This window comes from Fistularia commersonii, chromosome 30 (genome assembly GCF_037954325.1).
Source record: "Fistularia commersonii isolate RoL2024-O1a breed Wild chromosome 30, RoL_Fcom_v1.0, whole genome shotgun sequence".
Lineage (NCBI taxonomy): Eukaryota > Metazoa > Chordata > Actinopteri > Syngnathiformes > Fistulariidae > Fistularia > Fistularia commersonii.
In genome coordinates, this window is record NC_141313.1 from 1,475,633 (window position 1) to 1,492,856 (window position 17,224).

General features: G+C 45.7%; 2 protein-coding genes, 1 long non-coding RNA gene and 1 other non-coding gene across 5 annotated transcripts; 1 reads left to right on the top strand and 3 right to left on the bottom strand.

Moving 5' to 3' along the window:
* The first annotated feature begins 196 nt into the window (after window positions 1-196).
* Window positions 197-6,954, top strand: ppp1r11 (protein phosphatase 1, regulatory (inhibitor) subunit 11). The gene is made up of 3 exons (XM_086177607.1): window positions 197-537; window positions 1,528-1,636; window positions 3,834-6,954. The coding sequence occupies exons 1-3, from the start codon at window positions 460-462 to the stop codon at window positions 4,016-4,018; spliced, it is 372 nt and encodes a 123-aa protein (XP_086033733.1). The 5' UTR covers window positions 197-459; the 3' UTR covers window positions 4,019-6,954.
* Window positions 5,332-12,176, bottom strand: c30h6orf47 (chromosome 30 C6orf47 homolog). The gene is made up of 3 exons (XM_086177606.1): window positions 11,912-12,176; window positions 10,392-11,641; window positions 5,332-9,359 (listed from the first exon to the last, which is right to left on the bottom strand). The coding sequence occupies exon 2, from the start codon at window positions 11,282-11,284 to the stop codon at window positions 10,400-10,402; it is 885 nt and encodes a 294-aa protein (XP_086033732.1). The 5' UTR covers window positions 11,285-11,641; window positions 11,912-12,176; the 3' UTR covers window positions 5,332-9,359; window positions 10,392-10,399.
* A 2,150-nt stretch (window positions 12,177-14,326) lies between these two features.
* Window positions 14,327-16,532, bottom strand: LOC147216011 (uncharacterized). 2 transcript variants are annotated; one of them, XR_015109146.1, is made up of 7 exons: window positions 16,447-16,532; window positions 16,162-16,269; window positions 15,795-15,877; window positions 15,323-15,365; window positions 14,763-14,794; window positions 14,537-14,583; window positions 14,327-14,449 (listed from the first exon to the last, which is right to left on the bottom strand). It is a non-coding gene; the product is annotated as an uncharacterized LOC147216011 (long non-coding RNA). The 2 variants fall into 2 exon arrangements; XR_015109147.1 differs by having other exon boundaries at window positions 16,435-16,526.
* On the bottom strand, window positions 15,219-15,284 carry LOC147216012 (small nucleolar RNA SNORD52). The gene has a single exon (XR_015109190.1). It is a non-coding gene; the product is annotated as a small nucleolar RNA SNORD52 (small nucleolar RNA).
* Window positions 16,533-17,224: the final 692 nt, after the last annotated feature.

The following is a 17,224-nucleotide window of genomic DNA, read 5'->3' on the forward strand; positions in this document are numbered from 1 at the left end:
CATCCTGCCTGCGTTTCAAAATAATACATCTAAAAATAAAATAATATTTTTCAAAAATAGCTGATAAATATATGAACGTTTTTTTTCACTATGTTGATAAAGTTACGGGTTTGTGAAAGAAAGGCGCCGCTATTTACATCAGTGAGAGTCCCCGCTGTAAGCGTCATAAAAACACCCCACTTCCGCTTTGGGTTTAGCTAACTCATGTTGCACCTTGACTCCCTGCGCTGGCCACATCCCATCGGAGGGCACAACATCTCATCCCCCGGCCAAACCCCTCTCGTTCGGACCCTCGCTGCGAATTCAGGGAACCCGAAATCGGGCATCGCTGGTTTGTGACGCCGCCGGCGGACTGCGTTCTTTCCCTCCCCCGCGCATCTTTAAAAAGCTAACTAGCGTTAGCGTTAGCTTTAGCTTTAGCAGCAGCAGCAGCAGCAGCAGCAGCAGCAGCTTGCGGGGATGGCTGAGGTTCCTGGGACGTCAAGTGAGACGATAACGGAGACCGTGCAGACCAGCACGCCGCCGCCGCCCCAACAGGTAACCGGAGGGCGGGGGGAAGGGCGTCCGGTAGCTCCGGTAGCTTTATTTTTATTTGTTTGGGTGGGGGCGATTAACTGACGGTCACGTACAAGCTCTTTAAGCTGCTTGCGGTGCAGAGACAAGGCCCCGCTGCACACTGGCAGGGTCAGGTGTAGTCGAGGCGGGTCCGTTAGATGTAGGTTTTTACCGTTTTTAGCGGCTTTTGACGGCTGTCTGTGTCGTGCACCGGTTGCAAGGAGGCAGGCTGACGCGGAGCCGCTCCTCTGGCTGTCACCGACGGTTGGATAACGGACTCGATGACACCCTGCACGGTGGATGTGATGCGTGTTTCCACAGACCACGATCCTGCTCTGCTGCAGCACAATCACAAGAAAATGCATGCTGTAAATAGAAGATTAGTCACTCTAAAACCCGACAAGAGTCAGGGAATTGTGATATTTAGTGAAATTAGCAGGTCGTGACATCGCTCTGAGTGAAAATCAGCTTGTGGTGCCCCTTAAAATGAATCCCCTTAAAATGACATGTAGTTTATGTTGGCTCAGGGGACAGAAACTGAAAATGTGCAGTAAAATACTTCAATTTCGCTATTTTATTTAAATAAGTAAGATAACCTCAAGTACAATAACATAAATTAAAAAAAACTGTCATAAACCAGAACTTCATCTTGCTGGTGTCTTACAAAAACATCTGATAAATGACCCGGATAAAGAAAAAAATGATTCAAAGAGTTTTTTATGAAAAATAACCCCAAGATGTGGCAACAAGCTGCAAATGGAAAATAAGCTCATACAGCTAAATATTTGTCTAAAATAAAATTTGAAATTGGGAAATTTGTATGAATGGACCAAAGAGGCATCAAAATGGAAACAATTGTTGCTAAAAAGAAAGGGGAGGGAAATCACCCCCAAATAATTGTCACTGTGTGTGTGTGTGTGTGTGTGTGTGTGTGTGTGTGTGTGTGTGTGTGTGTGTGTGTGTGTGTCTCAGGAAGGACGCAGCCTGACCATCAAGCTGAGGAAAAGGAAGACTGAGAAGAAGGTGGAGTGGTCAAGCGACACGGTGGACAACGAACACCTGGGCAGGAGGTCCTCAAAGTGTGAGTTCTGCCTCATATTTAAAAATGCACCATTTTAGTTATCAAATGCTTTAAAAAGTTGCATTTTTTTAACCTGCTTGTTTAATTTTCGGCATATCGTTGAGTTGTAGATTTAGCCAATGTTTTTGACATAATGTCAAAGGCAAAGGATTATTTGCGGTTAATTTGTGCGCTTACACAGTCACGGAAATCAGGAAAGGCATTTCTCGCAGATTTTGTGGATCCCCTGCTAAGTTGTGTTTAAATCCGAGATTATCTTCTGCAACAGGACGTCTAAAAGAGCGGATTCTTAATCCCCTTCTCGTTTTGTTTGATAACCGGAACCCGTGTGTGTCTTACGGCTCGCTGTGAGAATCCAACCCCAAAAGCACATTTCAAATATATCGATGCGTCGACGTATCAAACAGGGTTTCTGCCGATCATTAAAAAGCAATAAAAGCTGTTGAATAGATTTTGCAGAAATTAAATGGCATTAAAATCATTACATTCAGTGTCAAGAGGCATTAAAAATGTAAATACACTTGATGGAGGGCAAAAGTTATTTGCAATTTATTTATTTTAAAGATTTAATGATCTTTAGAAATGTGATGCTCAGTAATTATTGAGAAGCCGAAGCCTTCAATGAGCTATTTCTTACAGCCTCACAGCACCAGAGATAAAGCAAACTAGGAAATCTGCACTAATAATCGCACACCGACTGAAACCCATTGTCAGGCTATCGTGCCGAATCTGTTCCGGCAAATGATTGACGTTGTTTGAAATGAACGTATCTGCGGTCGGACGCGGCCATACATTTGCTTAAAGCGGCATTAAAATGCATTAAATGAGGTCAGTCGATACAACAGAAACCCTGGTCAAAGTACTGTGATTTCTGGACTATTTAACGCACATGAATACAAGCCGCGCCGGCTGAAAATAACTAAATAATTGTATATTCATAGGCCATATTTGTCTATAAAGCACAGGTGTCCATGTTGTAACATGATATATTAACACTTTTAATTAAATACATACCGGTTGCATCCACAAATACATACTGGAAACACAACAGTGGCTGTAACACGGCTGATGATAAAGATAAATAATATATAAGACGAGGAAAAGTCCATCCATTTTCTATCCCGCCTTTGTCCCACTACAGCTGGTCGCTTTTTAATTTGATTTGGCGGCATGAATAGCATAAGCGCAAAAAAAAAAAAAAAAAATCCATATATCAGGTGATGGACAGGCTGACAGGAATAGACAGGAATCCCCATGGACCATGATGTTTGCGGATGACATTGTGATCTGCAGTGAGAGCAGACAGCAGGTAGAGAAACATCTAGAGAGGTGGAGGTATGCTCTGGAAAGGAGAGGAATGAAAGTTAGTCGCAGCAAGACAGAATATATGTGTGTGAATGAGAGGAACTCGGGTGGAGCGGTGAGGCTACAGGGAGTGGAGATCAAGAAGCTGGAGGATTTCAGGTACTGGGGGTCAACAGTCCAGAGCGTAGGAGAGTGTGGAGAAGAGGTGAAGAGACGGTCCAAGCAGGTTGGAATGGGTGGAGAAAAGTGTCAGGGGTACCAAGAGATAGAAGAACATCAGCCAGAATAAAAGGAAAGGTGTACAAGACAGTGGTGAGACCAGCGATGATGTTTGGACTAGAAACTGTTCCAATGACCAAAAGACAGCAGGCAGAACTAGAGGTTGCAGAGATGAAGATGTTGAGGTTCTCTTTGGGAGTGACCAGGATGGAGAGGATCAGGAACAGAGGAACAGCACATGCTAGATGTTTTGGAGAGAAGGTCAGAGAAGCCAGACGGAGATGGTTGGGTCATGGACAGAGGAGGGATAGAGAATATATTGGTAGACGGATGCTGGAGTTGGAGCTGCCAGGCAGGAGGTCTGGAGGAAGACCAAAGAGAAGATTTATGGACGTCGTGAGAGAAGATATGAAGGTAGTTGGTGTGAGAGAGAGGATCCAGAGAATAGGGTTAGATGGAGAAAGTGGACTCGCTGTGGAAACACCTGAAGGGAAAAGCTGAAAGAAGAAGAAGAAGAAATCAGTCGCATCGTCGTTTCAAAGCGTACCAGGAGTCGCGGCTTATATACCGCAGATGAACAAATGAGTTTTGGAACGGGACTCTCACCTGGCGTCCGTCTCTGCACGCGTCCACCTCGGCGACGCCGTCAGCCTGACCGGGCTTGTCGTTGCAGGCTGCTGCGTCTACGAGAAGCCGCGGCAGTTCGGCGAGTCGTCGTCGGAGAGCGAAGGGGACGAGGACGACGAGGGCTGCGGCAGCGCCAACTGCATCCTCGGACACGGCCGGAGGGATCACGGACAGAAGGGGGGCGGCGGCACCGCGGGGCCCCCAAACTCCGGAAGGTCCCACGCGCACTAGTGATCGCTGCACCGGCAGAGGTCTGGTCGGGGTCGGGGTCGGGATGGGTGGAGGCCGGGGGTTCCTCATCACAACAAATACATCCTACAAGCCTGCACTCTTTGTTTTAGTTTAGCTCCGTCGCTGTCGCTCACACTGGCCTGACGCCGCTCCGCCGGCGCCCCCCCGCTGCTGGACGAGACCCCAAAAAACACGGCCTCCCGTGGATACATTCGGCAAAGCATGCTGCGGATCCGAGACCTAGGAGATACAGGAGGAACAAAAAAAAAAACAAAAAACAAAACGTTAACTCGCCCCCTCTTTCAGTATCACTATCAGGATGAGGTTGACTAGAATGTGCCTTTATTCGCCCCGCGGGGAGGAAGTTTCAACACGACGCCACTTTGCAGGAACGTTTCAGCTTCTCCGATCTGACCTTTTTTCCAAAAGATCACGCTTCCGAATGACGTTTTGTGTCCACGGACACACAAATCCACGGAAGCCCTTCTTCCAAATTTTAAAATAAGTCATTTCTTGCAGCATTTTGATAAAACTCTTGAGTTTCACACACGCATTTGAATAAACCAGAAGCCACCTTTTAATACAGCTGTTTTTAAAGGACTAGTCTGCTTCACAACCGCAACAATGGCTATTAGAATTAAACATAGGGCATGAGAAACCAGGTTAATGTTGTACACAGAAATAAAATTACAATACAGCTCAAAAGATAATATGTGATAAGGTCAGAGAAATGAGTGAAAGAATAACATGAAAAGCAAAAATCAATCCTAGATTAGATTTGGATTTGTGTAAAAGAATAAACCATTTTTTCTTAGATATTAGCAGAAAATGATTTCCTTATTTTTCCCCATTAGTTCTACCTGTCCCGTGTGTTTTTTCTCTGTGTTTTTTTTCTTTTTAAATTATTCCACTTAATCATACGGTCGTGCTTTTTTCCTCCTCAGGGCAAACTAAGTCCGATTTACCCCCAAGCTACAGAATAAGACCATTTTAAATGAACTTTTCCTTACATGAACATACAGCAGGGTCTTAAAATGGTTCTTTTATTCTTCCATATGTTTAAACGGATCAATAAATAGGATTACTAATCACCACACGTGCGTCTAACCGTGCAGCCGGTTGTAAAAGGAGGCGGACGCAAAAATCAAACTGGTTGCGTCGGCCGCCTCCAGCAGCTCGGGGTCGCCGTGTGGACGTCGGGAGCCGTAGTAAAGTCCGTGTAAAATACACCTAATTCAGCAATATAGTATGGCGATGTTTTTATTTTCTAATTTATTTTCAGCTTTTAATTGTAAATTTGACGTCCAGACTGGTTTTATTTTTTTTATTTTTTTTTTTTTTTTGCGTTTCCTCTGGGTTTGTGTTTGGTGAACCGTCCCGGCGTGAAAAAGCAAGTCTGTCCCGGGTCTGAAGGTGTGTTCGGATCAAAACGCGGAGGACGGGGAACCGGAAAGATGGGCAGGGGGTTTCCACCCACGTTAGAGAAGGGTCAGATTTACCTTGTGACATAATGGTGGTTTGAGACGTAAAATGCAGACGTGGATCTTTCTGCAGCAGCAACCGACCCGCGGATCCATTACTTGTTCTCTTGAACTGCCAAACAAATGAAATGTGCACGTTCAGAAGTGGAAATGTTCGTATTCCAGCTCGCAACCCTCGAGTGTGCGGATTCTGTATTCCCGTTCGCTCTGACATAATTTATCCATCCATTGAGAGCGCCACGAACCGCCCGGCCCAGAATGTAGTCGGTCGCCGCCCCGCAGAGGTTATCGATATACTTCTATTTATTTATCTATTTATTTATTGTTCAAACGGCTCGTTTTGGTCCGAACACACCTGAGTGCATCCCCGTCTCCGCTCGGAGCCGACCTTTCCGATCTGCGGGCACAGAACAACCGGGTTCTTTGAGAGTATTAACACACGTCATGTTTGGAGTGATAACGCTCACGGCTGATCCGGGTCCAGGTCCTGGAGGGGATCTGCTTTGCTGCGAGCGTTGGGATCCTCCTCCCGTGGGCGGTTTTTGAAATGTTGGGGGTTTCTAACGGCGTCGCGGCGGTTCGTCGGGTTCCTCCGTGGACGTTTAGCTCTCGATGTTGACCTCTGGAGCCGCACGAATCAAATCACTCTGTGCTCCATCTTGACTTAAAGTTGGTGTACTGACTTCTGAATATACTGGTTGTTACTCCCTTGGTATCTTTTTAACGTTATAATCTTTTGTTTCCATTTCCACCGGACAATCCGAGAGAAGGGTGGGAGGCGTGGGACTGAGGAGAGCTTCGTGGAAAGACGCGAAGCAGCGCAGGGTTTTAAATGTTCTCACAGCACCTCGCTCAGCGGATTTATGACCTGAAAAGAAAACCGTGACATTTCTGAGATGGGAAAAAAAAAGGCCTATTTGCAGGAAATTACCTAGAAACATGAAAAAAAAGATTGATGACGAGATATTTAGAAGCATTTTCCTTCAAAATCTTAATTCAAAGGGTTCCGGAGGTCTAAAATTAGGAACGGCGCTGCCTAGAAACACCAGGAAATTTGAGTTTGAAACAAACACGTCTGTAAAAAGTCAGGAGAGAATAACCTGAGAAGATCTGCCCGTGCAGAGCTGCAAGGAAGAAGCTGTTTTTCTACAGAAAGACGTCGAGGTCAAGACGACCCGCAAGGAAGCGGTCTTACTTTGGGGTGCAGGCGGAGAGGGGTCCCCGGGTGGAGAGGGGTCCCCTGGGTGGAAAGGGGTCCCCCGGGCCGGGGTGCATGACCGCCCCCCTTCCCCCCCCTAGCTTTAACATCGCTGAGGCGTCGGCGTGCGGCACCGTCTTCGGTCTCACACTCAAGTGACACACATGTACATTGTCGTCGTCGTGGTAACGCACTTCTGTATATACTGTTCATCAAAACCAGAGAAATTTAATGTCGATTAAAGTTTTGAACTGTGACTCGCAGGTGTTATTGTTTCACTCTACAATGACGTCACACACACACACACACACACACAACCAGATATACCATTTAAAACTGTCCATTTTCTTCTTTACAATTAAATCTTCAGTTAATTTCGGTGGAAATAAGACAAGACAATCTAAGCAAACAACCTCCTTTATTTCACAAACAACCATGTGACCTCGGAGGGGAGTTTAAAGTGGCCATTCATAGAATATATAGTATCAGGTATTTACCTCGAATTCTACCTGTGTGTGTTTCACGTGATCATATAAAAATAGGAATCATCAGTTTATAAGAAAACCTCCACATTAGTGTTGAATAAAAGGCAATAGTTAGCGGTTTGGTGTGACACTTCTTCCTACATTCACGATGAAATTGTCCAATTTGTTTTTTCATAATCGTCTGGCGAAGGTCTGAAAATAATCTCCGGTTTCATTCGAGAGACACGCGTCGCAATCCTGAGAACACGGGAGTGTTTTCGCCTCGGCGGTGGGATTATTACCGTCCAACACAATCATGCGCACAAATCCCAACTGCTGGAGTGATTTTGTGAATATCTTCCAACCTGTGGGAGTGTTATATTCTCGCAATGTGCTGGAGGGACCGCGGCGCCACCAAAATTGCTACGTGCAAAACATGCTGGTGAAACACACACTAAAAAAGAAGGAAGAAAAATAAAAAAAAAAAAAAAAAACGGCACGTCTGCTCTTCGGGGGGGGTTTTGTGCTTTTGGATGGAAGGGGTCACCCGGGGGAAACGTTCCCAGTACACACTTGGACGACGACGTGGCACCGATGTGCATAAGGCAAAAAATACAGTCGCGTACAGACGCCGCTGCTTCGATGTGGCAGTTAATTCAATATCTAGACAGACCAGCGACGACTATGTTACCTAAATATAAAGTCTGGCGTGTCGGTCGCAGGGCCGGGTCACACACACATTTCTAACAGGTAAATCACGATGTGAACACATCTAATGGGCGTGTTTCATTTCACAGATCTAAAAGCTGAGCTCTGCTCATTTTCATGCAACTTCCTAGATGTCTGCTGACCAATTTCTCTACATTTTCTAACAAATATATATATATTTTGGCTCAGGATCCGTTGGGATTTTCAAAAAGGTGGGTATTTGCCACTCCCCCCCATCCTCCTGCACATTTTCCCTGATTTTGAAAACAAGTGGTTTTACTGTGAAAAAACAAAACCTTATCCTGAACCGCAGATCGTGATCCATGTGAATCTGAGAAGCGCCTCAGACACGCCCTCCTAGTTACAGATAGATGCACATATTTCCCAGTCTAGCCATATATAAATAAAAGCTGTCACATCAGGGGGAATAAACCTGCTCTTGACACTGAACAAACCCTGCAGGTGGAACGTGAGCACTAATGCTAACAGCTAACGTGTGTTTGGGTTCGTCTGGAATGGGAGTTTTGGGCCGAACCGACGGAGAACGGGTGTGACGGCCGCCCAGAACATACCTCGGCTCCTCCCTCACGTCCTGCCCTGAGGAAACACGCCGCTTCCACGTGGCTGGATTTGACAAACTCCTCTGACTTTTCTACATGACGTGGTCTCTGAACTGCAACGGAAACTCGACAGCAATCGTAGCTTTTAAGGTAAAAAGCGGAGCTCGTCTGTGAGAGCGAGCGACAATCCCCCAATCGAACATTTAGAGATTTTACAGACATTTGAAACAAAACAAACGCAGGAAAAAAAAAAAAAGGAATGAGTTTGAATCTCGACCAAACATCATACATCAGTAAAACCATCCACGAGCTCGGGAGAAAATTTACAATATATGCGCTGCAATGTGGCACGTGGTTAGAAAAGTACATTTCTAAGCCTTAAAGTGAAAAAAATGACCCGCCTGCCACCGGATTGGACTTTTCAATCAGGAAACACCGCAGGTTTCGGCCGACGATCATCCATCTGAACGTCATCTCACAAATCTACCACAAAACACCTCAGCTTTCTTCTCGCCGACCCGCCGCTTCGAGCGCGGATTCAGCCCTTTTCGAACGGCGTGGAACATCATACCGGATCAGTTATCGTGAGCGCAGTGACTTGTCTTGAAAGCATCGGTTTCCTCTTTGCCCGAAACATCCCGACTGACGACAGACGGGGTAATAAACCCAGGGAGTGTCTTAGAAGCAGGATTTACAACCAGAAACAAAAACAACAAACATAGTTCCAACATTAAGACGCCTCCCTTTGCGTCCTCCTCCTCGGTCCATCAAGGTTTCCTGGAAGTTACTCCTCGCTCGGAGGATCTTCTGCAGCCATCTCCATCCAGTCCGGGATGAGCTCCGATCGTTGACGGTAAAGTGACGACTGGACTGAATTTGTTCATGTAACGTGGAGTGAAGCGGCTGCCGGTCGGTCCGGGGCGGCGCCACCTGAGGGCGACAACACACGTGCACAACTAAATCAACCACACGAGCGTTTGCGTTGGATCTAAGAGGTGACTTTACATTTACCCGGAGAATAGTTTCGATGATGTTAAAGCAACGAAGAAAAAAAAAAAAAAAAAAAAAAAAGCGAATGAATCATGAGAGTAAATTAACAAAAGGCAAGCATGTATCTGGGTTTGGGAGCGGCTGGAGAAACACACCGGCATGTACGGCGACCCCGAAGAGGCTGGCTGACTTTTACCCAGCCATAGTTAGTCGGTAAACATTTCAACAGGATTGCATCTTCACAGCTCCACCATCTGTGGTTTGTGAAGCTGATCAGAACACAAGAGCTCCAGTTACTGACGCCGACCGCAGGCCTCGGGCCGATAAACACGGTTATCCACGACTCTCCTCCCGCACCGGTTTCAGCTTCACACCCCAAACACACACACACACACACACACACAATTTCACACTGGTGTTACACATTCAGAATAGCGCCATGCCTGTTTGTGTGTTAGCACGAAGGAGCACCGCTGACTGTAAAAGACATGTTAAAAAATGATTTCATCGGATGTGAAAATAGAAAACGATCATTTTTGCCTTTGTGCAGTTCTTAGAATGTGAATTTGCATTTCCGGAGTGACAGAATGAGATGAGAACAATTTTATTAATCCCGAAGGAAATTGTTGTGCCAGAGTTTCAAGTACAAAAAACATAACAGTAATAGATAATAGTAGAAAGGAGGAAGAATAAGAAATATAATGAACTATGAATTGTCTTAATTGTTAGCAGTAACTACAAAGATTGAAGATTCCCTGCGGCTGAAGGAAGAGGAATTAAAAAGTCTGATAGCCTCAGGTAGGAAAGACCTGCGGCGTTCAGTGGAGCTCCTTGGTGGAATGATCGCAATTGAAATGTCGCATGATATATTATTTAATACCTACGCCCGATTTTTATATTTAGAATGGATGGTGATCTGATGGAGTGAGTGGGTTTGTATTTGACTTTCACAGAAAGAGGGAAGGCACTCACCTAAAAACTTAGCTTGTCTTCATCCTGCCCTTGACATGCAGCAGCTTCTCCTTGTCTCCCAGACCGGCCTGACAGTCTCTCACTCCAGCGGCCTCCTTCTTGTCTTCCTCCTCCTCCTCCTCCTCCTCTTCTTCCTTTACCCGCACGCCGCCGAGGAGCACGCTCTGCTTCACGCTGATGGAGATGACGATTGCCTGCACGATGCCGTAGATCAACGCGAACTCCGGGAGGTACTCCTGGATCAGCCAGAGGAGTCCGCCCATTCCCGCGGTGGAGACGAAGAACATGGCCATGCCGTGCAGCCAGAGCCTCAGGGCTCCCTGGATCCCAAACACCTCCAGGACGAGCTTGACGGGAGGGGACACGGTCCACAGGAAGCCCACCACGAAGAGGTCGAACAGATGGCGCAGGAAGTTGAAACAGATCTCGTGATGCTCGGGGAGGATTTCCACGTTCCAGCCGTGCACGAAGAACCGGAAAGGGGATTTGATCTGAGACGGAGGCGTGGGGGAGGGAGGTGGGGTCCCGTAGTCTGAGAAGTCCCCGTCGGCGTCGCATCTCCGTTGTCTCGGTCTGCTGGCTGCTGTCTTCCAAGGTAAGTACGGCGTGGGAAGATATCTGCTCCACCATCTGGGAACCACTTCCTGCTTCCCCGCCGTTAGATCTTCCACTTCCGCCGGCTGGAGCCTCTCCTGCGCCTCCCAGAATTCCTCCATGGGATGGCTTCGACGCCTCCAGCCGCCCCAGAGCCACGAGGCCCACCCTTTTAACCCGCCGGACTTCCCGGGGCCGTAATCCTCGCCCGGCATGAACACCGTTGCGGTCTCCTGCGGCGCAGGCCGGGCTCCCCAGGAGCGAAGCCAGCCCCAGGCTCGGCCCACGGCAGCCGCCATGCCACCTCTCCTGCAGGCCTCGGGGTCAAATCGGCAGGTCGTCGGCTCCTCGGCTTTCAGCTGGCTTACTGGGAAAGCATGTATGGGGAGTTTTACAAGGACTGGGGAAGGTTAAACAAACCAGACACACCTGTGTGAGCCTGTTTGTGTGTGAGTGGAGGAGAAAAGACCATTACAATCCCCAGAACCTTGCTGAGGAACCACCAGGCCTGCACGGCTTCATCGGGGCAACATCCGGAGCCTCCAGGTTGCTCTCAGCAGATCCACATCACCGAAGTTAGGTGGCTCAAGACTCCTCACATCCAGGATTTATTGGTTTTTTTTATCTCCCCAAACAACTCGTCTTGGAGTGTTTACCTATAAAGAAAAAAAGAGGAATTTACATTTTGTTGAATCCCTCGAATCCTCCCCCTTTTCCACGTCAACATCCCCGCCAGTTAGCTAACGCCGACCTGCTCTCCCACCTCCGCCGCTGACGGGGACGGTTTGTTCGGACCCCCGCCCAGCAAACAACCGACCCGGACTGTTATCACCGAGCTTCGCTTACATTTACAAGATAAATATGAATGTTTCGTGAGGGTTTTCGTTGTACGTTTACCAACGTGACGAACAATTTGGGAGGATCACCTTAGCCGACGTTAGCTAGCGCCGGATCCGCCTAGCTAGCGGCTGTTAGCTTCGGGAAGCCAAGCGTTCGCTTCTCCGGACCCAGTTCGGGGTATCCGTCGCTCCGAGTCATGAACCCGGTGGGATTCGGCTCTCGGATCCCTCCCCCTCCAAAACAAAAACACAAACAAACAAAAGGAGCAGTTGAAGCCGAGGAAGCGGAGCGACAGTCGGGCTCCGTGGAGCATCAGCCGCGGACTGCCGGGGGGGAAGTGGCGCTGTCAGGTCCGAGCCAGGGCTTCCGTCAAGCGCCGGGAAACCGGAAGTCGTTCAGTCACCCTTTCAAAATAAAAGCGCGTCTCCCAAACAAAGGAAGAGGAGGAGATTCTTAACAATTATTAAAGTAGGATAGATAGATAAATATATACATATATACACACATAGATTACTTTATTAATAAGTTGGGGGAAAATAAGTTGGAATAGCAGCAGGGTACATCAAACAGCAGTCTTTTCTTCCTTTGGGCTTTTCCCCTCAGGGGTCTCCACAGTGAATCAACCTTCTAACCCTGTTCTCTGTATCGTCTCTCGCTACATCCACACATTACATTACATTCCAGTCTTTAAGCAGACGCTTTTATTCAATGCGACTTACAAAAATTGCAATTCAATAACCGAAGATCCAAAGTACCAGTAGTCGTCATTCAGAAGTCGCCACTCTGCCAAACAGCCATCTCAAAACCATATACTGTACAAACATACCTTCATTTCTTGTTTTTGTTTTTTTTTTTTTGGGGGGGGGCTACATGCGGTTAGTGGGGTAGTGTTTGGTGAAGAGGTACGTTTTCAGCTCGCAGCGGAAGATGGGCAGCGACCCCGCGGTTCTGACCTTTTCCGGGAGTTAGTTCCACCACCGAGGAGCCGAGACCGAGAAGAGCCAAGACCGGTTGGTTTGGAAGCCGGGGGTTCGGAGTGTTGGGGTGGACAGATGGATTCATTCCTGGTCCTCTCCATCCTGGTCACCCCCAAAAAGAACCACAACATCTTCATCTCTGTGGCCTCCAGGTCTGCCTCCTATCTTTTGGTCATTGTCACTGTTTGGATACCATCTCACCTCTGTCTCCGCCACCTTTCCTTTCTTTCTGGCTTATAATCTTCTATCTGACACTTTTCTCCACCCATTCCAACTTGCTTGAACCAGTGTCTTTACCTCTTGAATTTTTATGTTACACCTACAGCACACCTAATCACAGTCTCACAGCGAGCATACATGTCCTGCACCATTCCAACATACTTCTCGGCCACTCCAGACTTCCAGAGTTCCTCTCTCTCAGCACATCAAACAGCAGTAAGGTAAGAAAATTGAATTGCAAATATCAAATGAGAACATTTTCATTTAGAAGGGAGGCTTGTCAAGAGATTCTCTAGTCCACAGATCAGTAGGAGAGTCCCTGCAGTAGGCAGTAAACTGAGAAGGACATTCCCAGCAGAGGGAACTCCCTGAAGAGGCAGCTCCCGACTGTGACCTTTCATAAATCGGGCCCTCGGTCTCTTGTCTCCTGGAGTTTAGACAGATATTTATGGCGCATTAATCCGTTTTGCTAGTCTGGTATCCAGTTACCTGAATGTGTGTGGTGAGGCATTTTATGTTTATAATTAACTTGATGAGGATATGAAGGTATTAGGTATGAGAGGGGGGGATGCAGAAATAGGGTTTGATGGAGAAGGTTGCCACCCCTCCCTCCCTCAAGGTGTAGTGCAGCTCATTTTTGGTTTATTGTATAAATGCCGAGTGCATCGCACCAAATTTGATTTCTTCTCCCCTTATTTAATTTATTTACACTTTGTAGTTTTGTTTTGATAATTATTTACAGATGTTGGACCTCTCAGGGTTGCTATGTTAATCCGTGTGCCCTCAATTTGCTCCTTGGGTTTTGGTTTCCATAATCCTAATATATAATGCATAACTAGTTTAAAAAATAAACCCCTTTTCCTGCAGACAGTGCATTTATTTGCTGTTTAAACGTCATGCATTTCCAATTACTCGTCTGTAATGATTGTGACTCAGGCATTTAGAGATGTGCACATGAAAAGCGAGCTCTCCAAGTGTTATGTGAAACCAGAATAAGCCCTCCAGGTCATGAGGAAACTGTTATTGGAAGCTTGCGATAACAGTCTACTGAAAAAGTCTCAAAGTGAAGACAAAGATTCACGGTTATTATTGATTTCCTTTCCATACTTTTAGTTCTAAGTGAACTTATTGGGAATATAAGTCCTCAAATATTTATCTTAAGAAAGAGCAGGAGCAGCCAATATTCACAAAGGTTGGATGAATTCTTTTGTTGAGTTTGAATTCAATTATGGGTTTTAAGATAAGAACCCCAGGTCATTTATAAATGTGCAGATGGATCTACAAAGAATCACCCATTACATCATATGCAGTAAACCTTTATTAGAAACTTCCATATTCACAGTAAAGGGTTTCTTCATGTGTAAAAGACCGGCAGATGGCCTCTTCCTCCAGTCCTGATATCCAGACACGGCAACAGGGTGGACAAAGCTGCATGGAAACAAGAGTTAATGTTACACCACCAGTTACAAAACCGCTTTTAGAACTGAATGGATTCCCTGTCGCTTCACTGCTCACCCGAGATGGCTTCGACTTCCAGCGCGTCTCCCTGGATCTCCGGTCACCTGACGCGACAAACAAGCGTGTCAGTATTTGTTCCGAGCAGGTCGAGACCAGAAGAAGGCGCAGGCGCTGTGTCTCAGTGCGCTGCGAGTAAGACTTCATGATCTTCAGTCGAACCGAATAAATGAATCATCATCAACACGTTCTAAACCCCAGATGTCCAACGTGATCCAATACTTACTTGGCTGGAAGTGATCTGCTCCCTGCGGCGACCTGGACAAAAAGACAGTCCAGGGATTAACTCAGGTTTGGGAAAAGGCAGGTAGCATGTTCAAGATTTAGAAACCCATTTAAGCAATCACGTGTTTTTCAAATTCTGCCGAGCCTCGTCTCCTGCAGACTGCAACTCAGGCTTGTAAATGGATGTTTACATTACAAACCAGGGCTGGTTTGGATTACGTACACTGCAGCATCCAGGACAAAGTGCAGTTTTACTATTTTTAATATGAAACATTGTCTTGAATTGAAGTTGGCCATGACAGTTATCTCAGCCATATTTTGGTTTAATTGACTTTATGTAAATGAGCCAATTCCTAAAAATCATCCTATTGCGGAATTTGATTTGAGTCTTTCAAAAGACTTTTTGAAGAGATTGCGTTTTAGCCGTGATTTGCATTGAATGGGTTTCAGTGACGTGTGGTCAGTCCTCGAAAGATAACTTCACGCCTACATCAGAGACTCTAGTCTATGAATCATCACTCCACATGTTGAACACAAATGTGATATCACACACACACGTACCGTCAAATCCAGCCGCAGCAGCAGCATGTCACCTCTTCAATGCCTGAAGAAAGACAGTGCAAAATCATAAACAAGGTCTAATACAAAGATGAATGCTGAGGTTGTTGGCTGTGTGAGTTTTCGGTCATCATGTGGTCAGTACACTGTGAAACAGCTTCATGCATTATTCAGAGACTCTAGTCTATGAATCATCACTCCACATGATTTGCGCCACTGTTCCTTCTGAACCGAAAGCTACAAAGTACCGTAATCAATCCCTTATCAATTTGTTTTGTAGGTTTTGACTTGCTCAAGTGTTTTTCCTGGTTATTAACAGTTAGTTTAGGAAATCCAAGAAAAGCACGAGTTTACCCTTCAAGATGTTTCTGCAGCAACAAAATGCGTGATTGTATTCATGTGATAAAGGATGGAATATATTTAAAAACAAGCACTGTGACTAGTGAACTAGGGAAATACTAGTTCCAGCACTCACCATCTTTTATCGGCTATGGACATTCATCTACCGATCAATCCGGTCAGTTCTTGTGGAGATGTTGCACCCACAGCATGCTAGATCTTTGGAAGAAGATACACATGTCTGTCAGGTAAAAAAGGTTTCATACTGAGGAGTCAGAAACATCAAATGCAAGACGAAAATGTATAGCAAGGCTGGTTCATGATACCGGAAATGTGATTTTTAGATGAATGATTGGCATGGAAATGCTGAGATATATTGCCTAGAACTTGAATATCTTTCATTTTAATACAATTTGAACTTCTGAACGCTTAGATACTACTAGGATTACCATAATGAGAATGATGCAACCATGAACTGAAATCGAGAATTTTCTGCGGCTTACCGTTTATCATTTTGCAGCAAACATGGCAATTCTGGCTCACTTCGTCCACGCAGCCAGTGGTGTCTTTCTCCAGAGGAGTCCAGGTCTTTGGCCTTCACCCTCCAGGTTCTGAGGGGCCACAAAAAGTTCTCAGCTGGTTGCTCTTCTACCCCCGACCACATGTTGCTAATCCACGTGTTCCATCCCGCGACACTCGTGTTATTCACCCCACGGGAACCAAGACGCGGCCAAAAGAAGAATGGAGGGGTTTTAATGGATGTATTGAACACGTACCGGAATAATTACCTTCTTTAATATGCCGTGGGACGCGAAAATAGGTGAAGACGGTTGTCCTGCGTGTCGGCATGACTTCTGCCGAGCAAGGCTGCGAAGAAAAGACCGGAAGTGACAAGGCGCGTCTTATTTGTAGGGGTCCTTCAAATAAAAAAAATAGGTGTCCAAAGAAGTGCCTGTTCCAAATTAATTAAAGCGGTGTTTGAGGTTGGAAAAAAACTGTCAAAAATGGGGGAAAGAGGGGTTTAAATTACGTCATGTTGGAAAAAGTAATTACGTTTTCAACCGCATTAACAAAATTGATATTGATAGTCTTATATGTTTATTTTAATGTAGGCACCTTATAAATCCACCAAAATTATCCGGATCAAAAACCAATCGATTTATATATATTTATGTATTTTTGCCTCTTAAGTTGTACATTTGTTTTCCTCTGTTCTACTCTTATTGTTACTTTTGCAGTTATACGATTTTATTTGAAAACAAGATCCTTCTATTTTCCTTCATGTTGTCTAGACACTTTCCAGTGCAGTACAAGCACCACCATATTTTTTCACACAATATGTTATAACTTTCTTGTAGGCTTTTCTACATATCTTATAATATGAAACTTTTTTTCTTCGTTCTTTCTTTTATATTTTTAAGTATGTGTTGTACCACAGGAGTAGCACTAACAATTCAGTTGAGACAGCAATATTCAGTGACAATAAAAGCTCTCTGATTCTGATATTTTTGGTCATGATCCGGCCATGTTAGTCTATTTATGTTTTACATAAACATAAATATTACG